The sequence below is a fragment of the Amphiura filiformis genome, chromosome 6 (assembly GCF_039555335.1).
Source record: "Amphiura filiformis chromosome 6, Afil_fr2py, whole genome shotgun sequence".
In the NCBI taxonomy this organism is placed as follows: domain Eukaryota; kingdom Metazoa; phylum Echinodermata; class Ophiuroidea; order Amphilepidida; family Amphiuridae; genus Amphiura; species Amphiura filiformis.
The window spans coordinates 37,340,762-37,361,222 of NC_092633.1; the positions used below are offsets into that span (position 1 = coordinate 37,340,762).

The 20,461-nt window shown below is 36.6% G+C and overlaps 1 protein-coding gene across 1 annotated transcript in view; it reads left to right on the top strand.

Annotated features, from left to right (window-relative positions):
- Positions 1 to 20,461, top strand: part of LOC140154509 (uncharacterized) — a 48,289-nt gene that overhangs the window by 16,985 nt on the left and 10,843 nt on the right. Inside the window, exons 14-38 of the mRNA XM_072177077.1 lie at positions 591 to 752; positions 1,457 to 1,648; positions 2,606 to 2,925; positions 3,212 to 3,341; positions 4,116 to 4,334; positions 4,686 to 4,836; positions 4,923 to 5,212; positions 5,670 to 5,873; positions 6,709 to 6,856; positions 7,823 to 7,948; positions 8,352 to 8,725; positions 9,450 to 9,612; positions 9,746 to 9,952; positions 10,130 to 10,326; positions 10,504 to 10,606; positions 11,299 to 11,415; positions 12,277 to 12,415; positions 12,965 to 13,142; positions 13,465 to 13,735; positions 14,515 to 14,701; positions 14,929 to 15,250; positions 15,727 to 15,846; positions 16,248 to 16,376; positions 19,166 to 19,387; positions 19,930 to 20,058. Coding sequence (XP_072033178.1) covers positions 591 to 752; positions 1,457 to 1,648; positions 2,606 to 2,925; positions 3,212 to 3,341; positions 4,116 to 4,334; positions 4,686 to 4,836; positions 4,923 to 5,212; positions 5,670 to 5,873; positions 6,709 to 6,856; positions 7,823 to 7,948; positions 8,352 to 8,725; positions 9,450 to 9,612; positions 9,746 to 9,952; positions 10,130 to 10,326; positions 10,504 to 10,606; positions 11,299 to 11,415; positions 12,277 to 12,415; positions 12,965 to 13,142; positions 13,465 to 13,735; positions 14,515 to 14,701; positions 14,929 to 15,250; positions 15,727 to 15,846; positions 16,248 to 16,376; positions 19,166 to 19,387; positions 19,930 to 20,058 — 4,800 coding nt within the window. The remainder of the gene's footprint in view (positions 1 to 590; positions 753 to 1,456; positions 1,649 to 2,605; positions 2,926 to 3,211; positions 3,342 to 4,115; positions 4,335 to 4,685; positions 4,837 to 4,922; positions 5,213 to 5,669; positions 5,874 to 6,708; positions 6,857 to 7,822; positions 7,949 to 8,351; positions 8,726 to 9,449; positions 9,613 to 9,745; positions 9,953 to 10,129; positions 10,327 to 10,503; positions 10,607 to 11,298; positions 11,416 to 12,276; positions 12,416 to 12,964; positions 13,143 to 13,464; positions 13,736 to 14,514; positions 14,702 to 14,928; positions 15,251 to 15,726; positions 15,847 to 16,247; positions 16,377 to 19,165; positions 19,388 to 19,929; positions 20,059 to 20,461) is intronic.

The window sequence follows — 20,461 nt, forward strand, 5'->3', positions numbered from 1 at the left end:
GCTCCCTAATTTGCATATTTGCATAATTAATTAGCATTTATGCAAATTAGCTCATTAATTATGCAAATGTGCAAATTAGAGGGCGGCTTCACTATATAATACATTAGAACATATTAGAAACACTTTGACCAAGTTTCAGGGCAAAAGTATCTAAAATAAAAGTACCCTGAACATTTATGCATTGATTTTTAGCAAAATATTGGCAAAAATTACATATCAGTGAGCCTTTCCAGTCCTTTTAGCTCATTAACTATATTGATTATTGACAAAAACAATAGGATACAAAGAAAATATAAATTGATGTATTATGGAAACCGTATGTCCGATTTGCTCCAATCAAAAGGCATATTGATCAGTGTACTTTACCCTACTCAATTAATCTGTTTAAAACATGCTCAAAGCATTTGCTAATTTCTAGAAAATGCATCCAATACCACCTTAAGCTTTTCTCCTGGACCTTTCCATTGCCATACCCAGTTAAACCGTACTCTAAGTCCTATCACTATTTTATTCACTATTTTAATCACTATCACTATTTTAAGGTTAGTGTTAAAACACTAACCTTAAACATATCGACATTTTCGTTGCAGAATTGTGAACCAACAAGTTGCGTATGTACTCCTCTAGGAGAATGCTATGACACCGAGTTCGAGATAGTACCAAATTTTCACATTGGAAGACATGATTATGATTACGCAATTAGGTTGATCGTTACCAACAATGCTCATTTGGTTGCAAACGATACATTGAAGGTAGCCCTATGAAATAAATAGATAAATATTATCATACAATGCAAGCATTGAACTCGGCACTTCTGGGGCACTTTTCAAAATACGCCCAAAAAAAGACTTAGAAAAAACGAAAATGTTCTAATAATGCAAAATTGCCTGCTTGCTTGCATTTTCCCCTCCGTTACACATATTTATTGGACAGCTCCTTAACAAGTTGTACAAGTGACAAATTTGAGCTTCATAACAAAACTCTAACATGAAAGTAGTACGTGACCTGCTACCACGAAATGAGCGTAAAGTCGCAAGTTGGTAGTTTCAAGACATCCTAGCTGACAGAGTTGATGTTCTTTGTTTTCCTCGCACCTGTACATGCCAGGAGTATGTCCTTCGTGAATGGCCATTATGCCCCCATTCACAAAGGACATACAGACATACAACTGGCTTGAACAGGTGCGTGTGAAACACAGAACACCAACGCAGTAGCCAGGGCGCTTCGAAACTACCAGCTTGTGATTTTACGCTTATTTCGTGGTGCAGGGCACATACAATGCGTGTGATATTTGCCTTTGCACAGCAGTTCATGATGTCGTAATATGAAGCAGCAAAATATTAGAAAGCATATCAAGGCTACTATAACGGACCGATCTGTTCCAACGGGACTTACTGGCAACGCAAGAACTAAAATTATGAACCTAATAACCTGGGTATTTTAATTCTCATATTAGATTACCATCGACACTTCTCCGCCTATTGCTGGCTCTGTTCATGACGGTACACCAGATGATAACGACATCGACTTCCAGCAGGAAAATACTCTTCACGTACATTGGGATGGATTTTTTGATAAAGAGAGTGGCGTGAAATTTTACGAGTACATATTTGATACTAAATGTTGGGACACGTTGCCAACTGTTAATGTGAGTTTATGAACATGATGTTTTTGATTAAACTTTTCTTGAGTTTTGAATTGCACATTACTAAATCTGTAATAGTTATAGGTTATGTTATAGGTTATATCTGCGTATTACTTGTTGGGAGTAAAATTGTACAAATCAATGCCCGTGATTTTCAACCCAGTATCACTTTTAAAATGATCATATAAATCATTCTACAACTGGTCTTAAAATGATCATATCAATCATTTTAGAGCAGTGGTATAACCCTCTGTTCTTATTAAGTTTATGCCGTATATAAAACGTTTTGAAGCAATATTTGAGATCATAATTCCTCAAGGAAGTATGGGGAAGATTGGGAGAGGTAAAAGCGATGAAGCTTAAAACTCTAAATTAACCCCCGATACAGAACAGGGCCTGGAGAATGAGGGAAATTAAGGGGTAAAAATAAAAAATCGATAACTTTAGGTTACGCCTTACTTTCTTGCCCTGCCGGTCCATTATATATTGGAACTCCACTAGTTGCAAGTCATCACTATGGAAATATCCGGTCTTAGCCTGCCGGGCTTGCGGCCTTGATGATTTTTGGTGATGCTTTGCCGTCAGGCCTTAAACCTTAACTATGCGTAACCTTAACCTTAACTAGATACGTAACATTAACTTTAAAATGTGTAAATGCGTAACCTTCACTGATGTCTTTTTAAAAATTTATTTACAGAAATTAAATTGAGTTATAATTCAAGCAAACCTTGCAAAACTTTTTTTTTATTTATTATAAAATTAACATTATTTTTCATACAGTGAAATTATCAAAATCAGGGGTTTGTTGAGTGCATTCCGTGCTCATTCCTAATGCGGGAATGTTTCCAAGACAATGCTCATCTCTATCGAACGGTAATATTGTATGTTTTCATGAGTACATGTAGACTTTAGATTTTAAATTTATGCTCTTTCACTATTATGATAAATTATTGTATTTAGGTCTCGCGAACAACATCGACCCATGTTAGTGGGTCTGCGCCCTCTAGTGGAACATACTATGTAACGGTGGTAGCATACAACCATGCGTTAGATCCTTCGACGGCAGTTTGCTCTGATGGCGTCACGATTGATAAGACATCACCAAACTTGTCCGATATACGCATACAGAATTCAAGAATTAAGCCAGGAATCGTTGCCGACACAGACAACAATATTTGGGTGGTAAATGCCAATGTGGAATACAAGAAAGTAATCAATGCATCACATATTTGCAGGAAAGTATTTTTTATTTGTCTTCAAATTTCGCCCATCAACAAAAGGCACAGTATTTCACGATGGTTTAATAATGTCAACACCGAAGTTTACTAAAATCATAAAAATTTTTAAAAAAAGTTTCAACTTATCAGTGCAAACTGATTCGATTCCGTTCAGTGGTACAGAAAAAACATGTGATCATGTAGCAGTTCATTCCAACTTTCCAAGTTTGACCTTGTGCTTCGATACATTCTAATCAGACTGCTTGATGTCGTCTCTTTTCCCCGCAACTCTTTATTTGTTCCTTACGTGTTTCAATCTGTTATTTTCTATATTTTGAATTTCTAACAGATCTAATGCAGGATCAGGACAGACATTGATGTGGTTTGAACCTTCGACACAATATCAAAATGTGATATTAGATGACTGTGAGATTTGGGGTCCTTCTGGTGATCGACTGTTCATAACTGCAGATAAGCACGTAAATATCAACACTTGATGCAGGGCTACCTCCAACATGCTGAAACGAAAATTAGCACAACTTAAAATGATCATATGAATCATTTTACAACTGATCTTAAAATGATCATTTTACAACTGGTCTTAAAATGATCATTTATAAAAGAGGAAATGGGCGAACATAAACTGAAAGTATTATTATGGAATACGGAAAACTCAAAAAGGCCCATTGTAATCAAACTTTTGCATAAACTCTAAAAAACTTACCTTTTATATGTTACTAGAATGTGCTGTACTGACTAAATAAATTTCCTGCAGCTTTAAAATTTACCTTTCATTTTACTACATTCAAAGAAAACGTTATTCGCAAAGAAACGTGTTTGGGCTACCCAACTTTATAGCGCTGAAATACAACCACCAAGATTTTTTTATCTGAAGCTTCATGATTACTATAAACATGAATAAACCTCCTTTCAAGGAGGGCGGGTTAGTGTAGTGATCTTCTCAATCGCTTCTCATCACTGTGGTCGGGGTTCAATTCCCACATGTGAGTTTGGTTGCCGATCCATCCTCATCCTCGTCCTCGCAGGTTTTTCTTCGGATGCTCCGGTTTTCCCTTCTGCATCTAAAATCGGACCTCTTCCCATATCCCTGTCCCATCATATCCGGATGGCATTCCTTGAATTTAGTAGCCTCTGAACACTATTGGGTTAAACCTGGTTTCGGCAGAATGTTATAAATAAATAAAAAACAAATAAAAATAATAAAATATCGGCATGTGTGATTATTTTCTCAGATACACACTTCTTGGATTGGTTGGGACGGTGAAAGTGCAATCTACGATTTTTACATTGCTTTAAGTTCTGTTGCATCGGACCTTCTGCCTGATATTATGCCATATGTGTCAACCGCAGGAAAACATCAATTCACTTTGCAACATCCTACAATAACACATGGCTCAGTCTTCTATTTAATTGTTAAAGCAGTCAATAAAGCTCAGATGACCTCGTCTAAAGTAAGTACTTTTTTTGAACAGATTTTAAAGTATTGGCCTATTTTAGATTGGAAGGTATAATGATTAGCTGACAAAGTATCTTCTAAGCTTATAATAATGAGACTTCCGCACACATCGACTTTTAGAATGCCGTACCTACACTGTTAAAAAACCGGGTATTTTCTACTAAACTTTGGAGAAACCGTTCCATCGAAAATGATACAACAGGTGTTACCCGCCAGTTGAGTTTTTGATAGTTGCACCAAGGTTGAGTAAACTTGGCCAGTATTTTAACAGTGTACTATTAAACTGTACTACATACTAAACCTTTGTATATCGTTGAAGTTACATAGATTATGTATCTGTTGATAGATATTTGGTCCTGTAGCTGTTGACCTAACACCACCAGGATTTGAAGGCGTAATTGATATAAGAACCAACTCGTCCTGTCTACATGTATGTTGGGAAAATTCGTCGTTTTTCGACGATATCGACAACGATCTTCATTACAAGATAGGAGTAGGTAAGTAATAGTTAATAATGTAAATAATGGTTGCTATGTTTATTTTCGGAGATGAAGCTTTTTTCACTTTCTCCTTTTATTATCAGGATCTCATTCTCAGGAAAACAGCGTAGATATTTTACCCTATACTGATATGTCTTTCTTCACGAACCAACCTATCGGGTCAAATCCAATATGTGTAAATATACCAAGAGGACGTCTTCATGGAAATTTACACGAAAATCAAGAATACCACGTATCAATCAAGGCAACCAATACAGCTGGTTTATCCGTTGTGACGGTGTCACCGCCTTTTAGACAAACAACGACTCCGCCCACAGAGGGAGTTGTTTTGGACATACTCCCAGCAGCTGAACAGCCATTTCAAGACACTAGAGTAACTAATGCATTACTTTTCATTTACAAATATCTTTAAACTAAGATTTGCAAAAAATATGTATAAAACCATTATGTTTATCTCAACCCAGTCTCCCTTCTAAAATGATCATATGAATCATTTTACAACTGGTCTTAAAATGATCATATAAATCATTTTACAAATGGTCTTAAAATGATCATATGAATCATTTTACTACTGATCTTAAAATGATCATATGAATCGTTTTCATGCAGTAATTTGAATTAAAATATGTAGCGAATGTGTTATGGTGAGCAGATCACAATTACTTGTTAAACTCATAAATTATACTGCGGCGCAATATTCGGGTAAAACGTCGTTTATATGAAGCAGAGAAGTGGTGACTAGGAAAGTGGGAACTTAGACGGATAATTTGAGAGATAAAGCCATTCGGCTTATCGGGTAATATGAAATTATACCAATTACTTCTCAACAGGTGAAATCAAGTGATGTTGATGTTCAATTGAGCAACTCCAGCATCCGTGCTCACTGGTTTGGTTTCCATCATCCGCATCTTGATTTGAGCTACTTATTTGGTGTTGGGTCACGCCCAGGAGATGTCGATGTTTCTAATGGATATGTGTTTGTCGGAAATAAGACGAATCACGAAGAGTTTGGACTTCAACTGCAATATTCTAAAGTTAGTTTTATAAAGGTCCAACTTTTGGGGGGAAATTATTTAGAATACATAAGCATCGAATACATCTTACCATCACTGGCCGAGCTATAAAAATAAATGACAAAAATAAATTACAACAAAATCCAACGTGATATAGCCCGGGGGGCACTCACATGTAAAGGTGGTACGGGTCAAGGGTCCCTTTTTCAGGCTCTCCGGCAGTTCCTTAAGCCCCACATTTGCTATATGCTCCAGTTCATTGAGCCTCAAACTGTGACAATTGTAGCTCTTTAGCTAAAATTTGGAAAAATTTGGAAAATTTTAGCTCCAAAGCCTCAATTTGGCCGATTTTAGTTCACAGCGCCCCATAAATATGTTCAAATTTCAGTTCATCAAGCCCCTGTTTTGACTCAAAATTAGTTCATAGTTCCCAAAGTTCGGCGCTCCGCGCCGCACACCCCTACCAAAATTTTAGCGATTTGCGTCAAACTAAAAAACACCCTCTTTCACATTTGGGCTTATATCCATGTATCTTACATTATTGCTTGCCATATATTTATCGCACTGTTCACATTTAAAGTTCCTCTGTATATTTGTTATGAAATTCAGCAGTTGTACAAAAATAACAGATAGATCATAACTATTGCAACAACAAAAGGAACATTATACAGCAGATTAACAAAAAACAGATTATATTGTCAGTAACATACAATAAGAAAATCAATCTTTGCCTATCTCACCCTGCGCTCAATTCCCATGCATATTTCACTGCGCCGTACAATTATTTCTCTCTGCCAATCGCTTATTTCTCTGACGAATGTATTGTGTGATGTTAATTGTTTATTTTTTATTCCAGACTTATTACGTGTCAATCACAGCTGTGTGTGAAACAGGTAACGTGACAGTAACGTCTGATGGGATTACACCAATGGAAATGGACGCTGATTTACCTGATTCTATCCGTATTCTCGATAGAGGGCCACGCCGTGGTCAACACGATCAAGGTACAACATGCATGATAAACACCATGTTTTACTTTCAAAAGATGTGGCGAGACACTGCGTCATCATCCCTATATCTTCGTGTCAAAAATTGCCGTGATAGTACGGCGAATCCTCTCGTTTTTCAAAAGCTACGCATGGCGATTTTGTTCGAGATAGGCCGAGCGACTCAGGCTAAGCATACCATTTACATGATATGAGATACCATAGCCCTGCCATAGAGCCTGCCGCTTAGATTCTATTCTACGATTTGCGCATGATCAGTACCACATATGGTGTTACTATTATAGAAAATTCGATTTGTTTTCAGGGCAAACGCAGGTTTTGTTTCCAGTACACTAACTCGAAAAGCAATACACTAATTAGCGGGGCCTTGCTGTTTGCTGTGGATATCTTTAACTGCATTTTATAAGTAAAGATTTTGAAATCCAAAGTAAAAAATGTGATATTTTCAACTGTTTGAGAAATGAATTATACAAAGGAACCCGTGTAAAACCCAGGTGCTGTATCTATAATAGCTTATAATACAATGTACATTTATCGACTTTCTTTATCTGCGTCAATAATAGAATATCGATTCAATCGAATTGAATACATGTCTCCATTTTGAGTTTGTACTACACCTCTGAGCGGCAAAGCGATCGATTCTAGCCAATTAGATACGGCAGGCCTCCTTTTCTTGCGTTCGGTGAAATACCAATCGCCCGTCGCTCACCAACGGAGTATTAAGTTTATATTTATAACACTGGCTGTTGACACTGTGTGATAATATCGAGTTCCTTTTCCCCCATATCTTATCTTTGAAATTACACACATAAATTTCACGTAATAGACAGATTCTATTAATAGTTCAGTTCAGATAACTGCTTCAACGATTCCCATATGTTGAATAATTGGGAAGTTACAGTTTAATCTGTTTTGCGAATCACAATATTAATCTTCGGTGTATTTTTGCCCTGTATTTTGTAGGTGAAGACGATATTGATTTCCAACTGTCAACATCAGTAGTCCAAGCTTTGTGGAATATGTCTTACCTGTCGGATACATTGATCACAAATGTGTTCTGGTCACTGGAGCAAATGCAAACACCTAAAGGTAAGGGGCAAAGGTCATAAACCAAAGTCGGTCAATTGGGGGTTATTATCTGATTGCTTACATAGATGCTCTTTAGCACAATTTGAATTCAAAGGCTGTGCTATTTTCGATATTTGCCTTCTTTTGGATCCATGCTTCACATCCATAGGTGTCAGTAGGGAATAATGATCTATAGGAACATTTGCAGAGTGTTATCGTTTTTCATTAAAATCCAAAAAGAAAGCACTATATGCAAATGTTCAGGGTATGATAGAAAGAGCCATCGGTACCTATAGGGGTCACCGATATCGCCATAGGACCAAATTAGATGTGGTGCCTAACTCCCTGCTGTTAACTCCCCTGTTGTGCCTAACTCCCTGCTAAACTTGTTTAATTTGTTTATTACTTTTTACCTATATCATAGAGGGGACGATTTCTACATGGTCAGTGTATCAAGAATACAAGGATCTTGGTTTTACGGACAATCACGTTGAAACTGATCTTTCACTCGTAAACGGAGGTTATTACCGATCAAAAGTCAGGTTCTGTTTTCATACCGTATGCTACAAACTGTTAACATCAGATGGTTTTTGGGTGGTAAACCAGCCCCCTGATGGCAGCACCGTTGATGTTGTTTCAGAAAGGAAACCAGGCTATATAGATATAGATGTAAATTTCCAAGAGTTTCAAGATGCGACGGGCGTAATGGATCATTATGAATGGACATTAACAGATAGCTTGCAAGCTGTGTTATTGCCTTGGCAATTCATAGGTACCATTAATTCTGAAGGTGGCATGGTAAGTACGAATTGAACAATATTTTGCGGTCTTACAAACTCTTCTATATATAAATTGGTACCCATATGCGGGTAAATCACATTTCGCCACTGGTTTGTACAGTAGAGGTGTGAGTGTTTTTTCATAACCCAAATATCACGGGATGGACTCCATTCTAAAGGACAATTGTAATATTTTTCAAGAGGGGAAAAGTATATTATCAACTACTGTGATTATTTAGCCTCCTTCGTGCTCACTTTAGTTCAAACTTGTGGATGTCCCATTTAAAAGCCTCCCTTTGCTAATGGCGGATGGGCACATGGGAGAGTCCTTTAAGGATATAAGTGAAATCTGAAAGAATATTTTTGCACACAAACATGAAACTACAGGTTTCCGGTGGTATAAAAATCTCTTTTTACAGGAAAGTGGAGGATGAGGCTATGGCTTGCGAAATGTCACTTTTAAGTGTCACTTTTAAGTGTCACTTTTAAGTGTCACTTTTAAAAATGTTCGGATGTCATGTGACAATGAAAAACTCTACCACATTGAAATGAAAAGAAAAGTAATGCATTAGTTACTCATTGTTGGCATTACTATATCAATCCACAGTCGTATTAATATGCCCACCAATTTTGAAGAGATAAAAGTACAGCAATATTTCTTAACCAATTTGTCATTGACCGTGTGATCAAAAAGTTACCCTTTCTCTCAAAATGACAAATGTTGATTTACCTTTCTTTTCAAGAACCACTTTTCCGTACGGGTAGAAGATTTATATATCCAACGACGCTGTATCTTTTTGCTGCTACGTGGATACAATACCGTGGGCTTGTCATCAACTGTATCAGCCTCCCTTGAATGCAACATTGAAGATATCAATAAGGACCTGATTGTTATCGATAGTGATCGTACGTATTCTTTAATTTAATTAATTAATTAACAATTATTCAGAACATCTGCATCTGAGACCAACATTCATCACAGTTCATTACCTCAATTTCAAAACTAACACCCATAAATTTTTTTTTGATTTGACGTAAGATCACGTTACTAGTTCTCAAAACGATCGATGGACGCAGCCTGACATAGATTACATTACGACACTGACCGAGATGTCGGCCACATGGCCGACGCTACGTCACCATGACTACGTTTGGGCAGTAATTGAAGATAACAACGAACATGATTTCCAGAATGGACTCCCTTATCCGTGTGAAACTCATCAGACGCTGAAATGTGGACATACTGGTAATTGACGTAGAACTTGTTCAGCTCGTCCCTAAGATCAACTTTTGAGTACATTTTTAACTTGTTGATTATAATAATGAATAACATTGAATTTTACTCAACTTTCATAGTTATTTATGTAATTTTTTCAAAAATACTCCGTCTAGCATAGCCTGGTCTCTTTTTTAAATATTTCAGAGAATGAATTCGTAAATGTTGATGGCCTTGAGTTAATGCATGGAAAGCGATATCGCATATGCATTCATGCAAATGAAACAAACATGGGTCGAGCTTTACCTGCTATTTCCGTCTGTAGTAATGGTGTTGTCGTAGATACCATACCACCGACAACTGGAAACGTATGGGTTGGGCACCAATCAGATACGACATATCAGGTACAGTAGGATCTACAAAGATGGGACATTTACTGTTTACAGTGTTTCGTTGATTATTTGGCGTTACCAAGGTTACTAGTGCTATTCATAACTGGATAAAATTGTAATGTGCATCCACTCTCTAAAAAAAAAAAACACCGATAAAACGTCTCTTTAATTGCTTTATACATGTCATAGATCTCGAAGTCGGAAGTAGTTGTCAATTGGGAACATTTTACCGATGTGGAGGCAAATGCACAAGTTCCTCATCACTCAGGAATCCGCTACGAGCTGGCGATAGGTATTATTTTTTTTTTTTTTATAGTTCCTTTCTAATTGTCTTTGGTTTTTAATAGCTTTTGTTTTCTAGCAGTGGCGGTATAAATGTTCAGTATTAATTTTAATATTGCTATTATCATTATTATTATCATTACTTTTTAAAATGTATTATTAAAGAAAGTCTCCGGCAATCACAACATGTCTTATATATGTTATATATAGCAAACTCATATTGACCATAAAAACGAACAGAAACAGTCGTCTCTCATCACGCGATATTCAAAATTCCCGGGCACCGAAATTGTCTGGTGCAATGACATGCCAGTAATACAATGAAGGCTGACGACCATTGAGCACAGATAACCATGACGTAATTGCCCTAGACAATTTCGGCGCGGGAATTCTGAATATCGCGTGTGGTAAATATGAGTTTGTTTAAAATAAAATCATGTGATTTGTGCTTTGTAATTATTTTTTAACATATACGGCATAATGTTGTGATTGCCGAAAACCCGAGTATGCTGTCCGGTATTATTTTGCAATAAATGGCTTATCTTGTAAATATCGCGTATGCACTCCTTCCTTGACAAGATCTAACATTTGACGATTTATATAGACTAACTTTAATGCCTTTCATTTGCAAAGTATAATAATAGATCACCGATTGGTATAATTTTCCAATTGTTTAAAATGTGAATTATTTGAAACATACAGGCACTGAACCAGGAAAGGACAACGTTGCTTCTTATCACCGTGTTGGTTTCACCAATCGATCAGTCGTCACCAACCTGGATTTAAATAACGACATTGTTTACTACGCAACTGTCAAAGGTACTATGAAATAACATTCAGATTATATATATAAAATCGAGTTTATTGTTTTGATTCAAGTATAAAGGAATTCTAGAAACGTTCGCTAACATAATTCAATTTGCGCAATCTATGGTTCCATGAATAAAATTGTTAGTAACTTATTATAACACACACAGAGATCAGGGTCACATTTCTAATCACACCACCCAATCATACATTAGCTCAGCGTCTGTCGAACTTTAATGGACAGAACGGATAAAGTTATCACCGACAAGGATGTCAAGCCCAACTTTCTCAGCGTGCCGTAGAAGTAGTGATATAACACAACAGGGTCAATTACCATAGCGATGGTATGTTCACACTATTTTTATATGTATTGCCCTGCACTAGAAGTTACACTGTTTCTCTGCATTGAACAGAGATTATCAAGAACAGGGATAACGGCCTGGATCGTAATTCTATAATTTTTTTACACCATGCTGATCACTCGCACCTGTTAGATCAATGTCTTTGAAACGAGCGGTTCGTAGTGAATCTATCATTGCACACATACACAGGTGATGAGTGTATCCTGTTTATAGTGTAGATTCAAAAATAGTTTTGGTAATTGTTATGGTAATTAAGTAGCCTAAGTGCTTGTTATGAGTGATGAGTTACGTGTATGGTTTACTATATTAATTGATGTAACTTTCGGTTCTATATTAAAGTTGAAAAATTGGGTGCTTATAGCCAATTTAAGGACAGAAGGGAAATTTTACTCCATTTCACTTTAAATATATTATCTATAACATATAGGCCTAGATAACTATTTACTAGTCCTATCTTACTCTGTAATGTATCCATTATACTGGCCCTATATATACTGTCATTTTTTAACAGGCTCTGATTTGGTAGGGTTAGCATCTGTCAGTTCTTCTAATGCATTCTCTGTCGACAACACACCACCTTCTGTGGACCATGAAAGTAGCCTCTCTTTTGACAGTGCTTTCTTCCGATCTACGACTTCAATTGTTGCCGAGTACGATTTCATTATAACTATTATTATTATTATTATTATTATTATTATTATTATTATTATTATTATTATTATTATTATTATTATTATTATTATTATAAATTAATTGTTCGTGAGATCTGTGATTTATCTTAAAATGTATTATTGTTCACAATCAATCTTAACTTTAGACCTGGTCTAAATATGGAGGTTAGGTTTAGGGAGGAGGTTCCTTTAATCTTTTCCTTTCCTCCTTTATTCCTAACAAAGTCCAGAAATCAAACTGTAGCCATTTATTACATGTATTTGCCCTTAACATGATCTAAAATAATCTGAATACTGTGGAATAAGGTATGGACGTACCCAAAAGTTCCTTTCCCGGTCTATCTTGATTTGCGCAATCGGACCTAAGCTTCAAATATCGTTTTTAACCTAATATCTTGATAATTAAAAAACACATGCAAAGTGAACAATATCTCAAATATGCTTTTGATATATCTATATTTGGAAATAGGTTTCTCGGAATTGACAGAAGCTTGTAACACAATGTTTTCTCTTTTGTATTATATGTAGTTGGAATGGAATATTTAGAGACGATCGAAGTGGAATAGATTACTATGAGTGGGCGATTGGAACAAAGCCTGGTTTCTCTGACATCGCGCCATTTTCAAGAACATCTGATCCGATGATTTCATATGAAAACCTTAACCTGAATCTCAAAGAAGGTCACCCATACTTCATAACTATCAAGGTTTGTTCCAATAAACACAAATGTTGTATCTAGAATTGAAAGTATGGCATAATATTAATTGCATGGTTTACAGGCTTAGGCACCACCTCAAATGTGGTCCTGGTGATGTAATAAATTGCATAACATTTGGATAGTGTTGTCGTTTTTCAAAAGCGAAAGTACTGTGAAGAAAACTGAAGATGTTCAGGGTACGATATAAAGAGTCATAATTCATAATATCGATTTCGAAGATCCACTATCCGTAAAGCATCACAAATCCCTATTGGTTAAAATGGATACAGAGTTGTAGATATTATTAATCTTTTTTTAAATCTTTTTTTAGGCAACAAATATGGTAGGGCTAACAACATCCAAGTCTTTTGGGGCGTTTCACGTTGATACGACGCCACCAACAGTGGGTCATGTATATGACACTCTTATAACAACTTTGTCCGTGAAAGACTATGACTGGGCAACATTAATCTCACCAATATGTGCTGCATGGGAAGGTTTTCATGATCCTCACAGTTCTGTTGTAGGATATTCATGGAGACTTGGACTCTGCAAAGGTTGCAGTGACGTATTGACGCAGCAGTATGTAGGAATAACTAACAGTACGTGTTTTAAAGATACATTCTAACCTATCATGTTTGATTGATAATTCCATTAAATTTGATAAACATCACAATTAGTGGGTTTTTAGCGGGTTCGCCGTCGGACAAGTTTAGAACTGTCAAGCTTTCGTCAGGAGTAGATCTGACTTCATTAGGACAAGACAAAGTACCTAAGAATGAGACACGTAGACCGCCCCTTTCCTATTGATAGCTCTGAAAAGAACCGTTCATTGAAGACTGCCCCTTGTCAACAGAGAGCACGCAGATACTTTGAACTTTGTCCTTAAGAAGTCAGAGCTACTCCTGACGAAAGCTTGACAGTTTAAACTTGTCCGACGACGAACCCGCTACAAACCAACTAATTGTTATGAATTCTCGTCGTAAAAGCCTATCCCACAAATTGATAAACATCGACCACAAAAACTAAGGACATACCGTATTAGCACAGATATAGGTTACAGCGTGGATATAATTTCCCAGCAAACACAACGTTTTAAAGCATGTAAAGAAAAGGGTAATACAAATAACATTAATAAAACAAACGTATTTATGATCTTAGGCTTTATATAACCCTACATTTTGAATACACGTTTTAAGAACATTTTTGTGTTTGCTGGGTTATTGTTTAGACAATGTTTTTAAATTCTTGACTTAAAATTGAATAACATTAAAACCAAACTAAAGTAACTTTAAAGTTACATTGAGTTTGATTTTAGTAGCTGACACGTTTTTGATTCAACAGAAAATCTATCACTCTAACAAATTCAATTATGTATCAGGTACTTGTGCGAATCACGTTCAGGTCATTCCAGGCTTCACATATTATGCGACGGTAACTGCTTGCAATGCTGCAGACCTCTGTACATCTGTTACTTCAGATGGTATAACATTCGACGATTCACCACCTGCCATTGGCAAAGTTTACGACGGACATTCTGAAGAAGATGTAGACTTCTCACCAAACAGGTTACTAGAAACATTTATAACTTGAAACAGAGGTGGTGGTTTTCATTTTTGACTTTGATTACTAAGGATCCAAAATAATTAAATATGTTCCAAATACTTTTAAAATTACACATATATCAGTCTTCGTAGGTGAGGAATAGTTAAGGCTTATTTTGTAAACCTTGATAACGTTAAATATAATGAGTGCCATAATCAATGGTGCGTTTTGTTCTTCTTTTTCTTCTAAGATTTCTGATATCTGCTCACTGGTGGGGATTCAACGATCCCCATTCACAGATTTCACACTATGAATGGCGTGTAGGTACAACTCCAAAGTCGGATGACATTGTCAAGGCCATCTCAGCACACCATAGTGAATTTGCATTGCATGTTCTCGAAAACCCCTTGCCGATAAATGTCACCCTATATGTAACTGTTCGGGCCTATAACCGTGCTGGATTATGGACTGAAAGTTCGTCAGATGGATTTGCAGTTGATGATACGGAACCCCTAATTGTTCAAAATGTCACGAGATATGAGGCATTTGGGGTACAGAACACACATTCTCAGGTATGTGCAGGTGGTGGAGAAAGTTAAGCATCTAACAGCAAATTAGCTAAAATATGCTGCCGGTTGTCCATCTCTTCTTCTTGGCTTTTGGGTCAGAGTGACTCACCTCAATTAACTTGTTGTATGGGTGCGATTGTCACATCTCTCGTACAACGAGTATGTTTACCTTCCAGCAGTGTCGCACTGTATATGCCCCCACCCATTTATACACCTGGGTGGACAGAAATAGAGGTTAAGGGCCTTAGCACACATCACGATGCACCGCCGTAATTCGAAGCTGGGTCTTCCGATCATAGCCCATACCGCTTGCGCCACCGTTTATAAAGTATCTGTCTTCCGCACATTAACTTGAATGGAACTTCAATACCGTAAATTTGACTAAATAAACTTAATGCTTGTTAACTGATCTGTAATTGATGAATTTGCTACATAAGATTATTTTAATATAAATTTATATTTATCTTATATTATTTTAGATACCAAATGATATCATTAAGATATCATGGAATTTCGACGACTTTGAGAGCAGCATAAAAAGACAACACATATATTTGATGTCTCATTTCAAAGGGAACGTGGACATAGACTCATTGGAAGTAAGATTGATAATTTATAAACATATATTTCAAAAATGATCTTCATAACTAAAACTAATTTTCGCAACATATGGGTGTTTTAATGAAGCAATTAGTGAAACGACCCAAAAAAAATTATTAGAATGGCATAAGGTATCGGCGAAACAGCAACACCAACTATCTAACCGCAATGTAACCGTAAAATGTGAGACGTAAAGAAAGTCATGTAAGGGATGAAATCAAAACTCGACCGCGTTCCATTGTTCAGTACAATAGAAACCGACTCCAACCGGACGGAACCGGTGGTCAACCAGCGGTCGAGTTTTAATTACATCCCTAATTATATATGCATATCTGTCACCCACCACCTATATTTCGGAGACGATTTTTAATATGAATTGTTTTTTGTTCTGGTTTTTCAGATAGGACCAAGTGACACCCAATATACTCTAACTAATTTATCATTGCATGATGGTAGCAGGTACACGATAAGAGTTGTTGCATGTAATGGTGCTGAATTGTGTATAGCGTCTTCAGGAGAGGAATTCCTTGTAAGAAAATACTTTAACTCGATTTGATATACCGTAAACGTTCGCCTAATGGCGCTTTTGGATTCTTAGAAATGTGAGAGCGCCGTCCTTGTAAAATCTCAACAGCATTAAGGATACGTGTATGTTAAATTGAGCAACCTGGACATAATGCCTCAGAAAAAAATATCGTGACATGACCCAATACTTTAGGTCACTAGGTTAGTTGCTAGAGCAGCAAATGTTTTGGGGTTTCTTCAGGTATTCTTTCTCAAAGTGCCATTGGACTTAATTTGTAAATCGATTCATACGTTATACCTTTGGTAAATCTATATATATTTTTTGGTAAATCTTTTTATAACATTGTAATTTCTTCATATTTTTTTAATATTCTTCAGTTCAAAATTACACCCTTCCATTGTCTGACCCGTTAGCTCAGTCGGTAGAGGGTGCGCCTTGAATGGTGAATGATACTTGTTCGAATCTTGATTTCTGCCCCCACTTTTATGTGAAGAAGGGTCAAGAAATGTTTTTGGATTTTGTCCCCATTTTACGAACGAATATTGTGATTTTTTTTTAAAATTTAATTTTAATTTTCTTATTTTTTTTAGATAAATAGGCACTGCGAACAAACGGCAACAAATACCGCTGACAAAATTTGCTCCACCTGTTACCTATCAATGCGTGATATATTCCACTACATTTAACAGTTAAATGACCTTTGAAAAATAGAACGGCCTCAATGTTTCAAATTGTGTAACTACATTACTTTATTCATTTATGCATTATAAATGATCAGCTATTTTTTCTTTTCTTAAAAGGATCGAACCCAAGTACATCAGACCATTGATCATATAACTATCAGACCACGAGGTAGTTACGTAACTCCGTGATGGTATCGGAACCAAGAACTGTTTGTATGGCGATCATTACGATCACGCTATTTTGGTATGCCTTTTTTGTGTACTGATTGTTTCGATCGTGGTTCATTACTTAAGCGCGTGATCCCGTTGACATAGTAACATTACGTAACTTCGATACCGGGCTTCGAAACTGAATAGTTGTTGAGTGCACATAATATGGAAAGCCATTGGGGTATTGTGTGCCTTCCAAAGCGCCTTATAACATGTTCTCATTGTGTTGTGGAATCCTAGTCAGTATTCAATGATAGCTATTCAGCATCGAAGTGGTTACGTAATTCTCTTGGTTACCGGATCACGCTACTTTGGTATGCCTTCGAGTGCCATATACTTTATGTGGTGATCATTTCGATCGTGGTTCATTACTCTAGCGCGTGATCCCGTTGACATAGTAACATTACGTAACTTCGATACTGAATAGAGGCCTTGCGTTTATCGATTAGCTCCAAACAAAGGATTTGAACCGGTTTCTTCCCCGTAATCATGGCGCAGTGCAGTCCATTCAATCAAATGTTGTCATCAACCTATTTGATCGTAGTGCATTTTGTTATGTGTGTGAGACGAACTGTCGCGGTAGATGCAATTATGCTTTTGTTGAATGCATTTGAGTAGTCCGCCATATTTACGGGATGATACGTCATATGCACAGGCTCTATTCAGTTGGTCGTTGTATGATTTTGTTCGTTCACTCATTCAAATTTTATTTATATCATTTGAAGACTGAGCCTATTATGATACATCCTCCGTGGAACAGTTTCAAACAAATATAGCTAGGGATTATTGGGGCAGAGGTTATCTTTTGAATCCTCTTAGAGGGCTATCATTTTTTTCGGAAGGGGGTCCCAAATTTACAAAAAGTCTGCGTCAATAAAATTACGCACCCCCTATTTCGGCAACCAAAATTTTATGATCCCAAACCCCAAAATTGTATTGAAATCAGTCTTTTTGAATAAAATAACACACTTTTTGTGGTCATCGTGTGACTCCCTACATTTTGGTCATAAAACATTTTATGACCCCCCTCCTATTATTCTTTCCAAGACTTTATGATCCCCGTATATTTGGGACCCCCCTTTCGAATAAAATGATATACCTCTTATGACCACTGATGCATAGGCAAAGACACTCGCGCGAATATTGAAAGACTTGTCGCACGCGACAGTTCGTCTCACACACATAACAAATGCCTATACAATCAAATAGGTTCATTACAACATTTGATTGAATGGATTAAGTTACTCTAAAATGAAACGATAAAAACAAAGAATCATGAAAAAAGACACATACAAGATAAAATAATAAAATTATATAAACAATGTTAAAGATAAAATCAAGAAAATAGAGAATAAAATTTCCTCAGATCAGAAAAAAAAAACATTGACAGACATCATAATCTGTCAGAAATTACTGCATGAGATTCGAACCATCAATCTTTTCCACAAGTTCTCTTTATCCTCGCACTATAGTCTAATGCTCTGCTCACTGGGCCACAACGTATCAGGTGAATGATTACCGCATTATCATGAACAAGTTTGTTCGATCTTCTTCATAATTGTATGTGTCGATAGGTTTCACCCTTTAACTACACGTACCCTTAATGATCAGTGATAATAGTCGGCTTTTACAGGGATGGCGCTCTCTCATTTCCATGAACTCCATAGCGCCATTGGGCGAACGTTTACGGTATACTATGAAAATAATTATTAATTTTGGAGATCTGTTATTGTGTTTTGAAATGTACATTTACGAGCTTTTACGCGTGGTTTTGGCAACTACTTGGACGCGATTCATATAATTTCCGTAAGTTTGGAATGGTAAGTGCCCTGGGATATTTCTACATAACGGTATGATTTTAGTTCACTTTTATCATTTATCTAATTGCTCATTTAACAGGTTGATTCAACACCACCAATTGTTGGTACATTTGCAGTTGCGTCAGAACACGCCGCTAATCTCGGACGTCATCTGGAAGGTTGGATGAACTGGTCATACAACGAAACCAACAACGCTACTTCCCTCAACCTCGCTTGGCTTGGATTTTCGGACTTGCATTCAGGAATCAGTCATTATATGATAGCAATAGGGAGTAACTTCGATGAATATGACATAGCAGAGGTTAAACAATTTATAATTTAGTGTCAGAAAAACACATAGTCTATAGATGAGTTGACCTCAATGTTTATCAACAAAGGCAAGGGACTGGTATATCGATATGCTTGAGCGAACCCCATGCCACCACTACACTGTTCAATAGCCTTATTGTGATGTGGCGGGAGTTTTAAAAAAAACGAGCCCTGAACAAAATATGATGCACGCGCATACTGCCAGGCAAAAATCAATGGAAATTGTGCGCATACTGACAGGCATTGACGTCAGAAGTCACCTCATCTATATTCTAAACAGTCATCTGTGTAGAGCCTATACAACTCCATATTCCACCCTCATTTAATTATTTTTAGAGAAAAACAACCGTATTAACCTGTATTTCTCCATGAAAATTCAGTTATAAATCAATGTGGGGTGATTATGTGGATCTGTATCAACCAATATTCTTCACAAAATGTAAAAAACACACAAACTGAATAAGATTCTGTATGATGTTGTTTTTGACTAGTAGATTAATATTACAACTAATAATGCTAATAATTGTTTTAAAGGCTTCAATATTTCCAGGGAATTCTGCTGGTGATTCGTCAGACGATACCGTGCACAAAGCTGAGATTCAAGCTAATGGAAATGTGTTTGAGTACAGCCGCATTTATGTTTCTCTTTGGGCCATAAATGAGGTAAATATTATGCCCGGGATATTGGGTAACACTGTATAATTCAGCCAGTGACTGTAGTGGTGTCCACTAGCCTTGGCCACTACATCGTAGCGGTCGATCTCGTGACTATAAAATACTGTCAATAGTAACACGGAATATTAAGCCTTCTATAATTGGTATAACTTTCCTTTGTAGTCGCTGATAGGACTAAGATATTCCAGAGCAATGTAAGTAATCAATAATCGGTACTTGAAAGTATTTATCATCGAGCTGCCAACCATAAATTAAAAGGGTAGTGGGCAAGGCTTTGTTGTTGCCACGGCTTTGTGGCGATGCCTTATCAATATTAATTGGATATCACAGTAACAAACACATACAAAGTACACGAATCCATTTTTCGTTCTACAAATAGTTTAATTTATCC